A 17,919-nucleotide genomic window follows, 5' to 3' on the forward strand; every position below is an offset into this window, starting at 1 on the left:
CCAGTCAATAAACATTGATATTAAACTAAAACAGATGCACAAAACCCTTTGTTTGACATCGCTTCAAAGTGTTAGGACATGTAATGTAGGCGTACATTACCTTGGAGCACACAAAAAGGTGACTGAACCAAAATTGTGGATGTCTGCAAGGCTTTGCGCGGAGCCTGCATTTATCTGTGCTAGTTTGGATTTTTGGAAACGGAACAGAAAATATACAGAAACCAAACGGGCAATAGCAACATGCTGAGGAGCATGTCATTTTTGCAAGTGCCCCAAGCACACAGCTAGCCTCGCTAGCTTGGTAGTGACATTAGTGGCAGAATGTTAGCATTTTGGTTGATGGTCTAAAGCGCACCATCACTTTACAGCTAATACATTGCTTACCTTGACTGCCAAACGGGCAATTCGGTACATTTGGCAGAAACGATCCTGGGTGGGCGCAGTTAGTAGATCGGTTTCCACATATGTTTGCGTGAGAAATCAAGATTGAGCCCATTTTTTCACCTGCAGACCTTTAGCAAATCAGGCCCCTAGTGGCACCACCTGTTATTTTTGAACATAGCCAGCGATGGCTAGAGACATGGTTTCTATGCAAGCGGAGGCCGCGGTTCGCTACGTACATACAACCTGTTGCACGAACGTCAGCGCTCCGACACCGACAGTGACTCCTCCGTCTGCAATTCCTCCCGTGCCGAGCAGGTGACAGAAGCTCTCATCCGTGGGGTAAGTGGAGCATGTAGAGACATTACTGGCAAGGGAAAGCATCAACTTTGATATGGAAAAAAAAATAAAAAATAAAATAAAAATTCAATCTGACAACATTAGCTACACAGCACGTACACGCTCTGCTGCAACATCTCCTGCTGTCTTTCTGGAGTGGATTACCACTTGCTGTCTTTTTTTGTCACCTCCTCAAACACAAAACCAGATTGTGTTGATGTGTGTGTGTGTTGAGACAAATAAAAAGGCGGAAGCACATCTTGTTAAAAGTAGGATTTGTATTATTTTCTTATCACGCTCATGGTTAGAACCTCTGTTGTTATGCTTTGTTTGTTTGTTTGTTCGGTTTACATTTAAAGTCATTCCAGTCAAAAGGTAAACATGATTGTAACTGTTGTTTCCAACATAGTAAATGCTTCGGTTGCGTCGTCAGACAACATCGCGTACACTCTCACACGCCCACTTACCTTCTTTTGTGTCCTAATTCTTATTAAGTGCAACAATGATTTTTACCCCCCCCCCCCCCCCCCCCCCCCCACCCACACACACACACACACACACCTTTACCCTCATAGCCATATAGATACCTGGGCTGGATCACACACTGCATTGTGCTGTGAGAATATAGAATCCATGCGTTGTATCCTAATATGATCAGAACAATACACTCTATCTTGTGAATAAAAAGAGGGGAAAAAAACTTGTGCTCATATATATATATATATATGTGTGTGTGTGTACTGTATGCACTTTGATCCAAAAGTGATTGCAAAGGTCACATTCTTTTAAAAACAGTCAATGTACATACCCACCCACACACACATTAGCTCTACAATATAGACTGTCAATTAGGTATTGTTTCAAAGAAACTGCTAGAGAGAGAATACAGTGAAACCTCTGAAGTACAGATGAAAATTCAAGGCCAATTCAAGCCTTCTTGTCATTTTTCCTTATCTTCGGTTCAAAACCAGCCATAAAAATGATAATAACCATATGCCGAGGCATTGATGTAATAAAAGTTCCCAAACAGCATATTAGGTAAGGGAGAAGACAAGTAACTGCCTCACACTCCAAGCACACGCCAAGTCCGTAAACAAAAGCAGTGCATCTCAGCGTCTGGCTTGTGGACGTCATGGGTAGCCATAAACTAGCAGCTCTTCAGATTTTTATAGCATAATAATTCACACTGTTCAAATTGTTACTGTTGCATACTGTATTGTCTACATTCTGCATTTCCTAAAAAGAAGACAAATAGTTGATGTTGCACTTTCCTAAAAACAGAAGTGTGAAGTTGTTAATTCATTTTGAATATCATTAAAACTGTTCCTCTTTTCACAAAACAGCAATTTATTTTTCATGTTTTTCCCTTACTGTACTGTATGTGAAATGAACCATGAACTTAAAATCAAGGAGAGTGTGAGTTTTGGCTTTTTGTTACGGACATACTTTTTATACATTTATGAAGTTTCACCACTATAACTGACCCCCTGAGGGCAACCATAACTACCAAGCAGCATGTGATGACAAGTTTAACACCCCTGCTCTAAACTCAGCAATTCAGAATTCAAGAAAAAAGAAAATAAAAATAAGCCTTGAAGACTAGATGTTGGCTCAGTTAGCACAAAACACCACAAAAATGTTTTGTGTTTTCTTTGTTTTTGTTTTTTTGGGTGTCGCTGCCACAGAAGGGTACAGGTGATGGCAAAGAGGAAAACTTTTATATTTTGTTTTGGATTGCTTTGGATTTGAGATCAGCACAGCTTTTCAGTTGAAGATAAAAATTAGGGGTAAATATTGGCTGATCACGTCGTTTATAAGGGAGAGAAATGGCCAAATTTTGGAATTTGGACGCGTTGAGGCACCTAACACTCAAATGAGTATGTATATTGTATTATGATATAAACAGGTTATGTGTCGCGGTAGGTACAGTAATAGAAAGTGTTGGTCACGATCATGAGAAAAGAATAGAGAATGCCATGTAAAAAAGTCAGTAACATTCAACTCGAGCCATGTGGTGACTCAGCGTTGCTTGTGTCGGGTTTTGATATATCTGTAAATCAATCATTTTACCATAAAGAGCCCATGAGCAAAAAATACTAGCGTCAAAGTCACTGTTCTGCCTGACATGTTTCTTTTCACAAACACAGTGTTTTTAGAGGGACCAACCCATGTTCTCCTGCTAATTACTAAAGAATGGAAAAATCTACAAAAAATATGTTTCTGGTGAAAGAATATAATCTTCTCTTTCTTTTGGTAGGTTCAATGCTTATATTATCACAGAACAAAATATTCTGTGGGTCTTGAAAGATCAGTCAAAATGCTCTAAAACAACTAACAATGTGGGGAACTCTGCTTTGAAAACATCTTGTAGTGAATAAGTTAATACAAGTTTTACAATGGCCACTTTCTGACCCTGGGATGGTTAAATTAAATTTCCATTATTTCCTATGAGGAAAATTGATTTTAATCCCAAACAAAATGGCAAAGAACTGATTGTGTTCCACTTCAGAGGTTCCACTATATTCCCGCATGTGGCAAGTGTGAAGTTTGTTCAAGCTTCATTTTCAAGTAGAACACACAAAAAACTTTTGCAACACTAACAAGCTCAAGGCTTGATAACCAGTCTGCATGCAGCCCAAGTTGACATATGGCTCAATTGTATTCCATCACCATTAACACAGACATATCACAGAAACGTAGTACTAAAAAAATAAAATAAAAAAATAAAAAAACAAACAAACAAACAAAAAAAAAACACTTGCATTACATTTCAAAACGTTTGAATGTTCATTTGCAGTCCAGTCTTCACATTTACACACGTGCTTGAACACCTCACGTGCCACTTGTTTGTGAGGGGTGAGAGAGAGAGAGAGAGAGAGAGAGAGAGAGAGAGAGAGAGAGAGAGAGAGAGAATCCATCAGTGCGTCCCAGCAAGAGTCCATATTGGGTGGCTGGCAGGGTTGTGGTAACCATGGTGAAATAAGTTGCGAGTTGCCATGGTAATGCTCTCCTTGGTAAGCAGTTGTTATAGTAGTGGTAGTGGTTGGCTTATGGCTGGACACAATCTCCCCACCATCATTTTGCTTTTTTAAACGTATTTATTAGTTTATTTTTTTTTGCATTTGAATTATGTTAAGTGTGTGGATGTGTTGCCTGGATGTTAGTATCCGCTCAAACATCCAGACAATACACACATACATACAGAAGAGAAATGGGCAATGAGATTGTGGCAGAGCACAACAACCGCAACACACTCCTTCATTCCTCCTCGGTATTGCTCAGTGTTCACATGCAGGGATGCTCCTCTGCGACTGTGCACGTGTGTGCTTTGTTAACCTCGGACATTTAAATGCTTTTACGAATGTTTCTCCCCTGCTTGACTGTGAGTAGAGATGGCAAAAAAAAAACATGAGTCCCACGTTGTGTTCATGAACTATCTTCTGCTTGGGGGATGAAAAAAAAAAAGAAGCCCTGTAACTTTCCACCTTAGGTGTAATGTTCCCATCGAGATCCAGGAAAAATCCAATCGATGCAGTTCACTTGAGTTCAATTTGTCCTGTTGCGAGAATCTATGGCAATTAACCCACAGGAAGTGAACTAGCCAATCAAATGCGTGGGTGGATTTAACGATGTATTTTTTTTCTTTTTTTACAATTATTTAATAATTTCAGTCTGACGTTGCCACTTTTATAAATGCTTTGTATGGCGTGCATGAATCAACACACACACGCACGCACAGACGACACACAATACACAGACTGCATTTTTACTGTCCCGCCCGCCGCTGTACTATCCACCCTATGAAGGCCCGTTGGCATGGTGACGCTGATGCAACGGCCGTTGCTAGGAGATGAAGAGCGTGGCCAGCAGTAGCATGGTGATGGTGAGCAGGAGGCGGTCCCGCGACGGGCTGCTTCCGCTCACGCTCTTCTCCAGCTTGGGGACAGAAGGGTTGAATTCATCTGAGGGAGACAAGAGGCACAAAAAACACGAGTTAGAAGACAAATTATTTGTTCCATTTCTTTTTCTCTGCAAAAGATTGAGAGGATATTACATCCATCCATCCATCCATCCATTTTCTGAGCCGCTTCTCCTCACTAGGGTCGCGGGCGTGCTGGAGCCTATCCCAGCTATCATTGGGCAGACATCAGACATCACCTGAAATAATACTCTTCTGAAAGTGAAAATAAACATCTAAAAAGTAAACGCAATAATCACAAACAAATGTTTTTTTTAAATTACAGATAGAGGTGACTGATCATGGCTACCTTATCCTTCTTGCTCTGTTTTTGATCAGATACTGGACTCTTGTACTTTTAGCTAACATTTTCCTTGGAGTGTTAGTTTATTTTCTGAGTTGTTTGATTGTATACTGTTGGGCGTAGCAGGAAGGCCTGATGTTTTTGTATGTTCAGGGACTAGGTGGTTTTCATGTTTTGATTTACCGGTATTTATTAAGTGGTCATTTTGTCAAATGTTTCAATTCAAAATGTAAAAAAAAAGAAGCTTACACTAGAGAGAATTAATTATGATACTGTAACGTGTGTAAATGCACATAATGATGGAAAAAGGCCATAAAAACTTGACTTTCGTTGGCTATGGAGAAAACCAACCTTTTATTCTGAGTTAAAATAGGTAGTTAAGAGGTGTTTCTTGCTGTGATCATCTTAAGTAATTAGGTTATTAGTGACATACTTTGCTTGAAAACCCTTCCCTGGATTGTCATTTTCATACGTCCGGGATATTCCATTGGTGTGGCAACACATAATGGATGACCCACTTTACTGTTGTCACGTGCAAAATGCTATTGACAGTAAATATGAAGACAAGTTAGTTTGTCATTGTTGGAAAAAGAAAGCCCTAACTTATTTTGAGGAGAATCCCGTACGATGTTTGCGGCATCATCTCGGAGTTTAATCTCATTCGTAAACGTTCTAGTTCCAGGAAGAGCGCTTCCAGGCGTATTTCAGGCTGAACAGGGAGCTTTAAAAGCCTCCGGCACAGACGTCTCAGTATATTATTTTTCTAATGTCCCAGAGTTTGGGACACCACAATTATTATGCCTTCCCTCATTTCTCCCTTCTGTTCACAGTACAAGTCAGCCAAAATAGCACTCAGAAATCACTCCGCCAGCCCCGCTCCCATTGGATGAGCTTTTGACGTCACCGCGTCAAAAGCTCCCGAATATAATATTTTTCTATCCGATGACGCAACCCTAAGCGTCAGACACCCTCTGCATTGGCGTGACGCTCGCCGTCATGTCAAAACACGCTGACGCCCCCTCGGCACACGCACAATGAATGGGAAAGTCGAGGGCGTCAGACGCTTTGCCAAGTGCAGTGTGAAAAGGCCATAAAGCCATTGGAGAATTCTTATTTGAAACACTTGTTTTTGCAAAACCTTCGGGTCACTTTGATTTGGCTTTTTGTCATTATCATGTCAACTTCCTCTCCCTCTGTGTCACTGCCTGTCTCTCCTTTTCTGTCCCTGTGTCTCCTGTCTATGTCTGTCTTTCTTTCCTTCGTTATGCAGTCTTTTTTTGCAGACTCGGGCCTGCCAAGACCATTTGATCCGGCCCAGCATGTAATTAAAAAATAAACACCTCTCTGAGGAACTATTAAAAGAAAAAGCCCCAAATCATCACAAATGTTCATAAAAAAAAAAAACTAAAACTTTCAACGGAACCAAGGACATTTGATGATTGCATCATTTTTTTTAATCACTTTAGTTTGGCCCTGGCAGCACGTGGTCGACTGGTTAGCACATCTGCCTCACAGTTCCTTAGGACCGTGGTTCAAATCCCGGCCCCGCCCGTGTGGAGTTTGCATGTCCTCCCCGTGCCTGCGTTGATTTTCTCTGGGCACTCCGGTTTCCTCCCACGTCCCCAAATCATGCGTGCTAGGTTGATTGAAGACTCTAAATTGCCCATAGGTGTGTATATGAGAGTGCGAATGCTTTTTTTGTTTATATGTGCCCTGCGATTGGTTGGCGACCAGTTCAAGGTGTACCCTGCCTCCCGCCCGAAGATAGCTTGGCCCTGTGAGAGCTAAAAACATTTATTTTACAAAAGGTATAATTTATAAATATAAAAAATATATAGCAGCATCAATGTCATCCCACCATTAATCATAATCCAGTTTTTACTGAAACTGGAGTGATTGATTTGATGATAAGGTTTTTATTATGTAGTGACTTTTAGTTGTGTTACATAAGTGAATAGCCCTTTATAAAAGTCTGACTTATGTTAGATTAGAAAGTTAAACTCATAAGGTGGAGTCTGATACAAGGTTTTCATCAGACAGCAACAATAGATTTAGATTTTTAAAATGCCAATTTAGTACCTATCCCCTGTATTAATCTTCAAATGTGCAAATATGTTTGTGGGGGGGGGGGGGGGGGGGGGGGAGTTAACTTGCATTGAACATTCAGGAACCTTGCTATAAGGCAGTATAACTGTGATCCCTTCCAACCACTCATTGAAGAAAGATAATATTGTACTGGGAAAAAAATGGTAAAAAATACACAGTTTTATCATTATCACACTTGGAATGATAAAGATTAAAAATATGAAAAATTAACAAAGGTAAAAGAAAAGTCTTGAAACTTTCTGTAATCATTTTTGTTGTGAAATTAACAGAAATGTACATTTTGCATGCATGGGGTAATGTCCATCCATCCATCCATTTTCTGTACCGCTTCTCCTCACGAGGGTCGCGGGCATGCTGGAGCCTATCCCAGCTATCTACGGGCGGGAGGCGGGGTACACACTAAACTGGTCGCCAGCCAATCGCGGGGCACATAGAAACAAACAACCCCGTGACCCTAGTGAGGAGAAGCGGCTCAGAAAATGGATGGATGGTTGGAAATACTTTGGTTACCTTTTGTAGGCAGGAGCGAAATATAAACTATGTAGTAAGTCACACACCACTGCACACTTCAAGCACAATAAATATATTGTTCAACAAATACCTCTCTGACAGTGTCAATCAAAATTGGACATTTTATTTTTTGTATATTATTTTTGTAAAGGCAGAATACAGCCCGTCTTGGCTCTCATTATATTAGTCAAGTGTACTTCATGATGTGACAGGTGATGTTTAGAAAAAAGCAGACGGGCGGCTGAGGGACACACACACACACACCATGTGTCAGCTGTTATTATAGAGCTCCTATTGTTCTGCAGTGATACACTCCCTGTCACACACACACACAAACACGCACACACACGCATGCACACGCACTTGGTGACGTCATAGAAAAAGTGCTGCACATGAGGTTTTGTCTCGCCGTACAAGCCGGCTAACGAGACAGGGGAGCAGACATTCTGTTATTCATGTTTGATGGTGTTCAAATAAAGAAGGGCAATATTATAGTCTGGCAGCTGCTCAGTGGCTCACACAGACAGGAGAGTAATATAATGACAGGCCGACACCTGCTTTTAAACATGGACTCTGTCTCCCACTGCTGTGATCTGGTGAACTCCGAGCAGCCCAAGAGACCAGGTTAAATGAAGGGTGGGCAAAGTATAGCCTGCGGGCCACATGTGGCCAGCTCAAGTTCTTTAATTCAGCCCATCAAGCATTTACGTTATTGAGCCCTGTAAATTTGTTGCATTAATTTTGTATGTTACTTATTAATTTTGTAGTCAGTCATTGACGGTGTAGTTGCCATGGTTTGTGTTTTGGTTTGGGTTGTGTTTAGTTTTGTTCCATGTTTTCCTGTGTTCCATGTTTGTCGTGTGCTCATTTAGTTATTGTGTCCACCTGTTGTCGTCAACCTTCTACCTTGTGTCGACCAATCAGCTCTCTCCAGCCACTCGTGTCTTGTTGTCTCGTCAATCTGTTAGTATTTAGTTCCTTGGCTTCTTTTAGTATGTCATTGTCTCTGTCTGTGCCATGTCTTAGTTACCAGTCATGTTTTGTTTTCACTTGTAGTGTTATTCAAGTTTAAAATTTTTAAAAAAAAAATTTTAAATTAATTTTTTGTTACTTTGGTTCTCTATTGTGGGACTTTGTTTAGTTTGCTTTTTCCATGTTCCTTGTTTGCCTTTTTTGGGGAATTAAATATATATATATATATATATATATATATATACACACTCTTTCACTCCTGCCTTGCCGCTGCTTCCCTGCACTGGGGTCCTCCACGTTTTTGCCTTGCCTTCAAATAACCAAACTGTGATAGAATGACCAGACCAAAACAGGACCCAACGGGAAGAATACTGCGTCACTGCACGCCATCAGTCTGCCTCCCAGCGCCCTCAGCTGCCAACCATAACTACCCTCCTCCAGTAAGCCCTATCATTCAGTCTTCTCTGTCCTTTTCACCTTTGTCCTCCACTTTTCATAGTTATTCCCCATGCCCTACAATTTACCTTCACATTGTTTTTTAGATTTCGATTTTTCTGACTCTGACACAGATCCCCCCCCCGCCCCCCCCACCTCCGATTCCTATTTTTTTCTCCGTCCTAGTCAGTTTTTGTCACATCACCCCTTTTCCAACCCCTGCAAATCTAATCCAGAGTCCTTTTACTTAGGCACCTGTTTAGCCATTCATCTGGGACTGCTGCGTGGTGGCCAACTGAGGCTCCCAAGTAGAGGTCCTATTTCGTCGTCCTGTTTTTCCCCCCCCTGTTTCCAAGTCACTTAATTTTTCACCAGTTCCACGCATCCAATTAAGTCACGTCCATCCAAACCTACCACCTCGTTCCGTACAACCCGTTTTTCCTAGTTTACCTTCCCGAGTCCCTGTACCCTCCTACTCCCAATCCTCAATGGCGGCAGGCTGAGGGAGCGACTGCAGACCCCGCTTCGGCAGCTCTGGCAGGCTCCCACTCTGGCGGCCGCCTCCCAGGTTTGGCACCATTGCCGTCTGCCTGAACGGCCCTGTAAAGACACTGGTGCTTGGCGTCCCGGACGACCTCCTGAACCGCTCAGCCAAGCACCTATCCTCGGGTGGCCTGGACGGCCACCAGACTGACCTGAGGGGTGGACTCTGATACTTATTTGTTACTTTAGTTATCTGTTGTGGGACTTTATTTAGTTTGCATTTTCCATGTTTCTTGTTCGCCTTTTTTTTTGGAATTAAATATTTTTTCGAGACTCTTTCACTCCTGCCTTGCTTCCCTGCATTTGGGTCTTCCACATTTTTGCCTTGCCTTCAAATAACCTAACTGTGACAGAAGTGGTACAATCGCCTGACTTGGGTGCAGGGAGCATGTGTTGAGTTACTTATGGTGGCGACCCATGTTGGGACAAGCTGAAAGTCACGACTGCATTGCAAATAAAATATAAACCTATTTTGAAAACTTTATTAAAATTATTTTTCATTACATTGTGAATGATTAATTACTAAATTTTTTAAAACCTCAAAAAGAAAAATATTTATTTTATTTAATGAAATTGCTTAATTATTATATCCATTCAAAATGACAACATTAAAAACTTTTTTTAAATTAAAATTCTACATATTTTGTGTACATGTTAACATTCTCTCCCCCCCCAACTACAAATGACCTGGCCCATCTGTTGTGTTTAAAAATCAAATGTGGTCCTTGAGCACTAAAGTCTGCTCACCCCTGGGTTACTCTTTGACGGGTCTGGAAGCTAGTGAGAGAGGCTGACATGGACGGCAATGTTTTTAAAGACACAAACGAGCATCTCACACAACTGGTTCAGACACACCCGTGCGCACACATGCTCGCAAACATTACGTGAAAATGTTCAACTATAAACACACAATTACTGCCTCACACGAGATGACATGAGTAGTCGGAAAGTGGTAGATTGTGTCTGATGAGTGAAGACGCCACTGTCATGTTGACATGAATGAAAGACCTCTTACATTGTCTATATTTGCAATGTACGGTTGAGGCCAAAATTATTCATGACAAAGAAAATGGCAAACGACTACATCAATTGCAATGTACTAGATCAATGGTTAAAAATTGCACCTTTAGTGTGTTTGAAAACAAAATGTTCTAAAAGACTAAGGCTGCACTCCATCAAAAACCGACATCAATGTGTAAAGAATATCACCACGTGGGCTCAGGAACACTTCAAAAAAGCCAATGACAGTAAATACAGTTCGGCGCTACATCTTCTTTTTCATGGACGCCACTGCTTATTTCAGCAAGACAATACCAAACCACATTCTGCACGTGTTACAACAGCGTGGCTTTGTAGTAAAAGAGTGCGAGTACTAGACTGGCCTGTCTGCATTCCAGACCTGTCTCCCATTGATAATGTGTGGCACATTATGAAGCGTAAAATACGACAATGGAGACCCCGGACTGTTGAACAGCTGAAGCTGTACATCAAGCAATCAAGCAAGAATGGGAAAAGAATGGGAAAGAATTCCACCTACAGAGCTTCAACAATTAGTGTCCTCAGTTCCCAAACGTTTATTGAATGTTGTTAAAAGAAAAGCTTTTTTTGGAACGTGTTGCAGCTATAAAATTCTAAGTTAATGATTATTTGCTAAAAACAATTAAGTTTATCAGTTTGAAAATTAAATAGCTTGCCTTTGTAGTGTATTCAATTAAATATAGGTTGAACATGATTTGCAAATCATTGTATTCTGTTTTTGCGGCACGGTGGCCGACTGGTTAGAGCGTCAGCCTCACAGTTCTGAGGACCCGGGTTCAATCCCTGGACCCGCCTGTGTGGAGTTTGCATGTTCTCCCCGTGCCTGCGTGGGTTTTCTCCGGGCACTCCGGTTTCCTCCCACATCCCAAAAACATGCATAAATTGGAGACTCTAAATTGCCCGTAGGTATGCATGTGAGTGTGAATGGTTGTCTGTTTGTATGTGCCCTGCGATTGGCTGGCAACCAGTTCAGGGTGTACCCTGCCTCCTGCCCGATGACAGCTGGGATAGGCTCCAGCATGCCCGCGACCCTAGTGAAGAGAAGCGGCTCAGAAAATGGATGGATGTATTCTGTTTTTATTTATGTTTAACACAAAGTCCCAACTTTATTGTAATTGGGGTTGTAATTAGATCCAGCATTGCTGTGAAAATAGATGAAAAGCGGTATTGACTGCACTAATCTTCTTTGAGGTCATATCAAGTTGTCGGAAAAAGGTGTCCTCAGGCATTCTAGTGAGTTACCACAACACACTCCTTTGTTTGAATAGAAAATTAGGAAAAGTACAGGCTAAACTTTATAACACTTGACTTTTGTCAACAAAAACTTTTGTCTTCCAAAACCACATATTTTATAATATTTTTATAGTCTGAAAATTCAAGTCGCAACACAAGCCAGAAACCTGTTTTGAGCAGAGTGAAGATCACTTTAAATGTCAGTCAGAACATTTCCTGACAGCACCTTTCATTTCTGATGCTTGTTAGTTAGGTAATTTGATGAACTCAGTGATTCAGTTCATTATGATATCCTTTTCACCATTATTTCATCCTCATCGCACTTAGCCCTAAGCATAAGTATATTCAGCATTATTAACAACAAAAACCATACACAATGCTAATTATTTATTTTCCAAACAGTCCATGAATGCAGTTAATTTAATATAATTAGAAATGGCTAAAATATTGCTTTTCAAGTTCAACGCAAATCTTATGTACTATTGTCATCCAACCATCCATTTTCCTCCACTTATCCGAGGTCGTGTCGCGGGGGCAGCAGCCTCAGCAGGGAAGCACAGACTTCCCTCTCACCAGCGACTTCCTCCAGCTCTTCCAGGGTGATCCCGAGGCGTTCCCAGGCCAGCCGAGAGACATAGTCTCTCCAGCGTGTCCTGGGTCGTCCCCGGGGTTTCCCCCTGGTGGGACGTGCCCGGAACACCTCACCAGGGAGGCGTCCGGGAGGCATCCTAATCAGATGCCCGAGCCACCTCATCTGGCTCCTCTCAATGCGAGAGTTAAGAGTTGGAGACCATGGCTTTATGAAACTAACAGAACCATATAATCTGCAAAAATCAGAGATGCAATACTGAGGGCATCAAACCGGACCCCCTGTAGGCCTCGGCTGCGCCTAGAAATTCTGTCCATAAAAGTTATGAACAGAATCGGTGACAAAGTCCAACCCTCACCGGAAACAAGCCCGACTTACTGCCAGCAATCCGGACAAAACTCCGACACTGGTCGTACAGGGACCGAACAGCCCGTATCAGGGGGTTCGGCACCCCATACTCCCGAAGCACCCCCCACAGAACTCCCCGAGGGACACGGTCGAACGCCTTCTCCAAATTCACAAAACACTACATGTGTTTTGTTGGGCGAACTCCCACGCACCCTCGAGGAACCTGCCGAGGGTGTAGAGCTGGTCCACTGTTCCACGGCCAGGACGAAAACCACACTGCTCCTCCTGAATCTGAGATTCAACTTCCCGATTGACCCTCCTCTCCAGCACTCCCCGAATAGACCTTACGAGGAAGGCTGAGGAGTGTGATCCCCTGTAGTCGGAACACACCTTTTTAAAAAGGGGGACCACCACCCCAGTCTGCCAATCCAGAGGCTCTTTCCCCGATTTCCACGCAATGTTGCAGAGTCAACCAGGACATCCCCACAACATCCAGAGCCTTTAGGAACTCCAGTCGGCTCTCATCCACCCCCGGGGCCTTGCCACCAAGGAGCTTTTTAACCACCTCGGTGACCTCAACCCCAGAGATAGGAGAGCCCGCCTCAGAAACCCTAGACTCTGCTTCCTCATGGGAAGGCGTGTTGGTGGAATTGAGGAGGCCATTGAAGTATTCTCCCCACCGACTCACAACGTCCTGAGTCGATGTCAGCAGTGCCCCATCCCCACTATACACCGTGTTGATGGTGCAGTGCTTCCCCCTCCTGAGATGCCGAATGGTGGACCAGAATTTCCTCCAAGCTGTTCGGAAATCGTTCTCCATGGCCTCACCGAACTCCACCAATATCAGAGTTATTCCCTCAGCAACCGCCAAAGCTGCATTCCGCTTGGCCAGCTGGTACCCATCAGCTGCCTCATGAGTCCCACAGGCCAAAAAGGCCCGATAGGACTCCTTCTTCAGCTTGACTGGATCCCTCACCACTGGTGTCCACCAAAGTGTTCAGGGATTACCCCCACGAGAGGCCCGACTACCTTATGTCCACAGCTCCGGTCGGCCGCCTCAGCAATGGAGGCGCGGAACATGGTCCACTCGGTCTCAATGTCCCCGCCTCCCCCGAGACGTGGGTGAAGCTCTGCCGGAGGTGAGAGTTGAAACTCCTTCTGACAGGGGATTCTGCCAGACGTTCCCAGCAGACCCTCACAATACGTTTGGGCCTTCTTCCCCCACCATCGGAGCCAACTCACCACCAGGTGGTGATCAGTTGACAGCTCCACCCCTCTCTTCCCCCGAGTGTCCAAAGCATGTGGCCGTAAGTCTGATGACACGACCACAAAGTCGATCATCGAACTGCGACCTAGGGTCTCCTGGTGCCAAGTGCACATGTGGACACCCTTATCCTTGAACATGGGGTTCGTTATGGACAATCTGTGGTGAGCACAGAAGTCCATGCGACTGTTTCTACTTTCTTTCCAGTATAATAAAATATTTGTTAATTTTATATTTGTGTCTGTCATCAGCTCTTACGTTGGTTTGTAGACTAAAATAAACGCTAAAAAACATCAGTGCAAGAGTGCAACCCGCTGTTTAGCTGCCTCAATGTTTGCATACTTATTTTATTGTTTCTCACTCACCCAATTGACTTCACTGAAGTTCCACGCGGTGTAGGCTGAGGCTTGGCGCGAGAGGGAGCACATCAGACTTCTACACATTGCGAAAGCCTTCTTTGCACAATATAATCTAATTCCAAGTGTTGCACTGAGGCCTTTGTTCGAACCTTTTGTTCGCCACCGCTGTTTGGCACAAGAACCTCTTCATGCGCATTCTTCAGTGGTTTTTGCCACTTTCTTCTTCGGGGTCGGCGGACTGTAGGAATCAAAAATTGTTTTGAATTTGAACGATTCCGTGAGAATCGGAATGTTACCCCTTGTGGTTGTAGACTTAAATGTCTTGTGGCGTTTTGCAGAGGGATTTGGGGAGAAAAGTGGCTTTTTGCATTAATCTGCCAATATAGGCATCCATGAGGGTGGGTAGTCTTCCTCCAATCACACACTCCGCTGCTTTCCTGCCCTTCGCAGTACAGCTGCTGAACCAACTTGTGCAGCAGTAGGTCAGGAGGCTCTCCATAGTGGATCTGTCAAAGCTTATCAGTAGATGTTCGGGGAGCTGGGCTTGGCGTAGTTTCCTCAGGAAGTACAGTCTTTGACGTGCTTTCCTCACCGGATGGGTGATGTTGGTCGACCAGGTGAGGTCTGCCGAGATCTAGACTCCAAGGAACTTGAAGCTTTCCACCCTCTCTACCTCCTCTCCATCAATACATAGGGCGGTGTACACAGTTCTTTTGGATTTCCTGAAGTCCATGATCATCTCTTTCGTCTTGGTCGTATTCAGGTCCAGGTTGTTGATTTCACACCATTGCCCGAGACGCTGGACCTCCTCTCTATAGTCTGACTCGTCGTGGTCCTTGATCAGTCCTACAGTGGTGGTGTCATCCGAAAATTTGACGATCGTGTTGTTGTTGGGGTGAATGGGAGAGCAGTCTCCAGTTCTGTTTTTGTTGTAATTCATCATTAAAAAAAGACCATTAAAGCAACACGTTTTTCCTCATGGTTTTGAGATTGTAGGGTAAAAGCTGCAACTAGCTATTAATGTGGAATAAATGGGTGGCAACAATGGGGAAATGCCAGTATCAGCAAAATATTGAATTTAAAAAAAAAAAGAACTATGAACTAGTTCAACTTTGGAACGGTGAACTTTGTTCAGAATTTTGAATTATGAACTATGAACTGAACTAGTTCATTTTTGGAAAGGTGTACTGAACTGAACTAATTCGCATAGAAAAGGAACTTTCCCAACACTGGTCGTCACAAACATTATATACAGTGTAACGTAAAAGCTATTAATTCCTGCAATACTTATACAACACCACCAGGTGACAGTATCGCTCTGCAGACGCCATCTTGTTCCCTGGTGCCTTCAAAGCGGATTAGTTAGATTTTATTTAAGTTGTATTATGCAGTAATTAACTTGTCTTTATGTTCTTTTTCTATTTAATTCAAAAGGTGCGTTTTCATTTATTTTGGTTTTATTTAACTGTATTTTGAATTGGTTAACTTCTCTTTATAGTTGTAAGTTCTTAATTCAATGGGTAAGTTGTTTTACTTGATTTTGCTTTAGTTTTATGATACAGTGGTTAACATCTCCTTATTCTTGTATTCCATTTATAATTCAAGGTTTAACTTTATATTGGTTTTATTTAGTGTTACTGTATACAGTATCCACTGATATTCTTCTCTATACTTGTATGACAGTTATTAATTCAAAGGTCGAGTCATTATGCTTTATTTTGATTTTAGTTGTATTGTATCAAAAGTCCCTTTCTTATATAGTGGTTAGATTGTCTTTAAACTTGTATGACAGGAATCAATTCAGTAGTATTATTTTATTTCATTTGTATTTAGTTTCATGATACAATTGTTAAATATGTGTACGATCATTTTTAATTCAAAGGGTAAGGAGTATGTATTCCTTTATTATGGTTTTTAGATTCATTATATAGTGTTTAACTTTTCTTATTATACAGTATTTAGCTTGCGTGCACAGTTAAGAAAGTTTAAAATGTCACTGTGTCTGTATGGTTAATACTGTGCTGTCATTATTATACTGACAGTTTGATTAAATTCGTTATGTCTTTACGTTATTTCCTGTGGGAACAACTTGGAAGTCAACCAGTCGCAGAAGGAATTGAGTTCAACTTTGGAGGTTCTGCTGAATCAAAATTGGAGACAATGTAATTGCAGTTAGAAATAAAAATGCTCTGGATCCCGGTGATGCTAAAAGCGACCGAGTGACTAACATTACATTCTCATCAGTGACATCCCTCCCGATGTTCCTGGCAGAGGTCGTCCAACACGTCGTCAACGGTAATTGCTGCGATAATAAAGCCCATTAAAGAAAAAGCTTCTGATTTCTCCGCTAATGGCCGGACCTACTGGTCAGATGCTGAAACCTGAACCTTCGCGGTGGGCAGATGAGCATCATCATGCTGCTCGGGGAGCTGCTCACGCCACCTCACGCGAGAGGAAATCTAATAGCAGAACCATCATTAACAGCGAAGGAGGCTGAGTGAAATGGAAACAGTGACAACAAGGAGGCTGATTTGGAATAGGCTGGTGTCCTTAACGTGAAAGGTGAACAACAGTAATTAAAAATGTGTCGCGACGAGTGTAATTGGATGTCAGTCGAGGAGAGGCCTTTGCGACTTCTTTGTTACTTTGCGAGAAACACATAGGCGTCTGTTCATGGGGTTGTTTGTCTGCAATTCTTGCTCTTCACTCTCAGAAATGAGTGTCAAAACTTGCTATTGACCTTACAGATTCTACATGTCCAAGCATTGCGCGCTTATGGTCCAACTCAAGATGAAGGCATCTCAAATATCCATCCATGTTTTTTGCTTTTGTTTTCTTTTTTGTTTTTTTTAGGCACACCACCAACCAAAAATGCCACAAAAAGTATATCTACTGAAGTCATGATGATCTCATCTAAATTTACTCACAAATGTACTTACCGTACTCATTGTGAGCGTGATTTATTTTGTTATTTGAATGACAACAGGTGGATGCACAGGTTAACTATGTACCTACTGCCATCTAGTGCAAGTGCATTTAATTGTTCTGACTATCATGATGCGTCGCTGGCATACTGTAGATAGATGAACAAACAGAATATTTGTAGTGTACAGTCATTTTCAGACCAATTAAGTGAAATTGGATCATTTGCTGCATACCTGATGATCTCTCACGGCACACTAATGTGCCAAAGCACAGTAGTTGGAAATCACTGTTCTATTGGCCTAACTCTGCCTAAACCGGTATGTGTCTTAAAAGATGATTTCTTGACGAGATTAAACATTTTCAACATTTGTCATAAAAGGAAAGAAGTGCATGGGATCCTAGATGTCATAATTCCATAGACTTTGAAGAAAGTGGTATTTTTGGCCAATATTGACACATCATGTACTGTTACAGACAAAATTTGAATGGGCTGTAAATAAAACAGTTGCCTGTGTTCTTTGCACATGAAAAGACAACTATGAATCCATAGTTTACCAGTACATGATAATACTCTCATTATATATCTATATAGAACCTTCTTCCTATTATCATTTT

The 17,919-nt window shown here is 42.2% G+C and overlaps 1 protein-coding gene across 1 annotated transcript in view; it reads right to left on the reverse strand.

The window, feature by feature from the left end:
* Positions 1-1,292: 1,292 nt before the first annotated feature.
* efna3b (ephrin-A3b) overlaps positions 1,293-17,919 on the reverse strand; it is a 92,086-nt gene continuing 75,459 nt past the window's right edge. The window contains exon 6 of the mRNA XM_061675581.1: positions 1,293-4,682. Within this exon, the coding sequence (XP_061531565.1) occupies positions 4,564-4,682 (119 nt within the window). The 3' untranslated portion in view covers positions 1,293-4,563. The remainder of the gene's footprint in view (positions 4,683-17,919) is intronic.

This window comes from Phycodurus eques, chromosome 4, assembly GCF_024500275.1.
Source record: "Phycodurus eques isolate BA_2022a chromosome 4, UOR_Pequ_1.1, whole genome shotgun sequence".
Classification (NCBI taxonomy): Eukaryota; Metazoa; Chordata; class Actinopteri; order Syngnathiformes; family Syngnathidae; genus Phycodurus; species Phycodurus eques.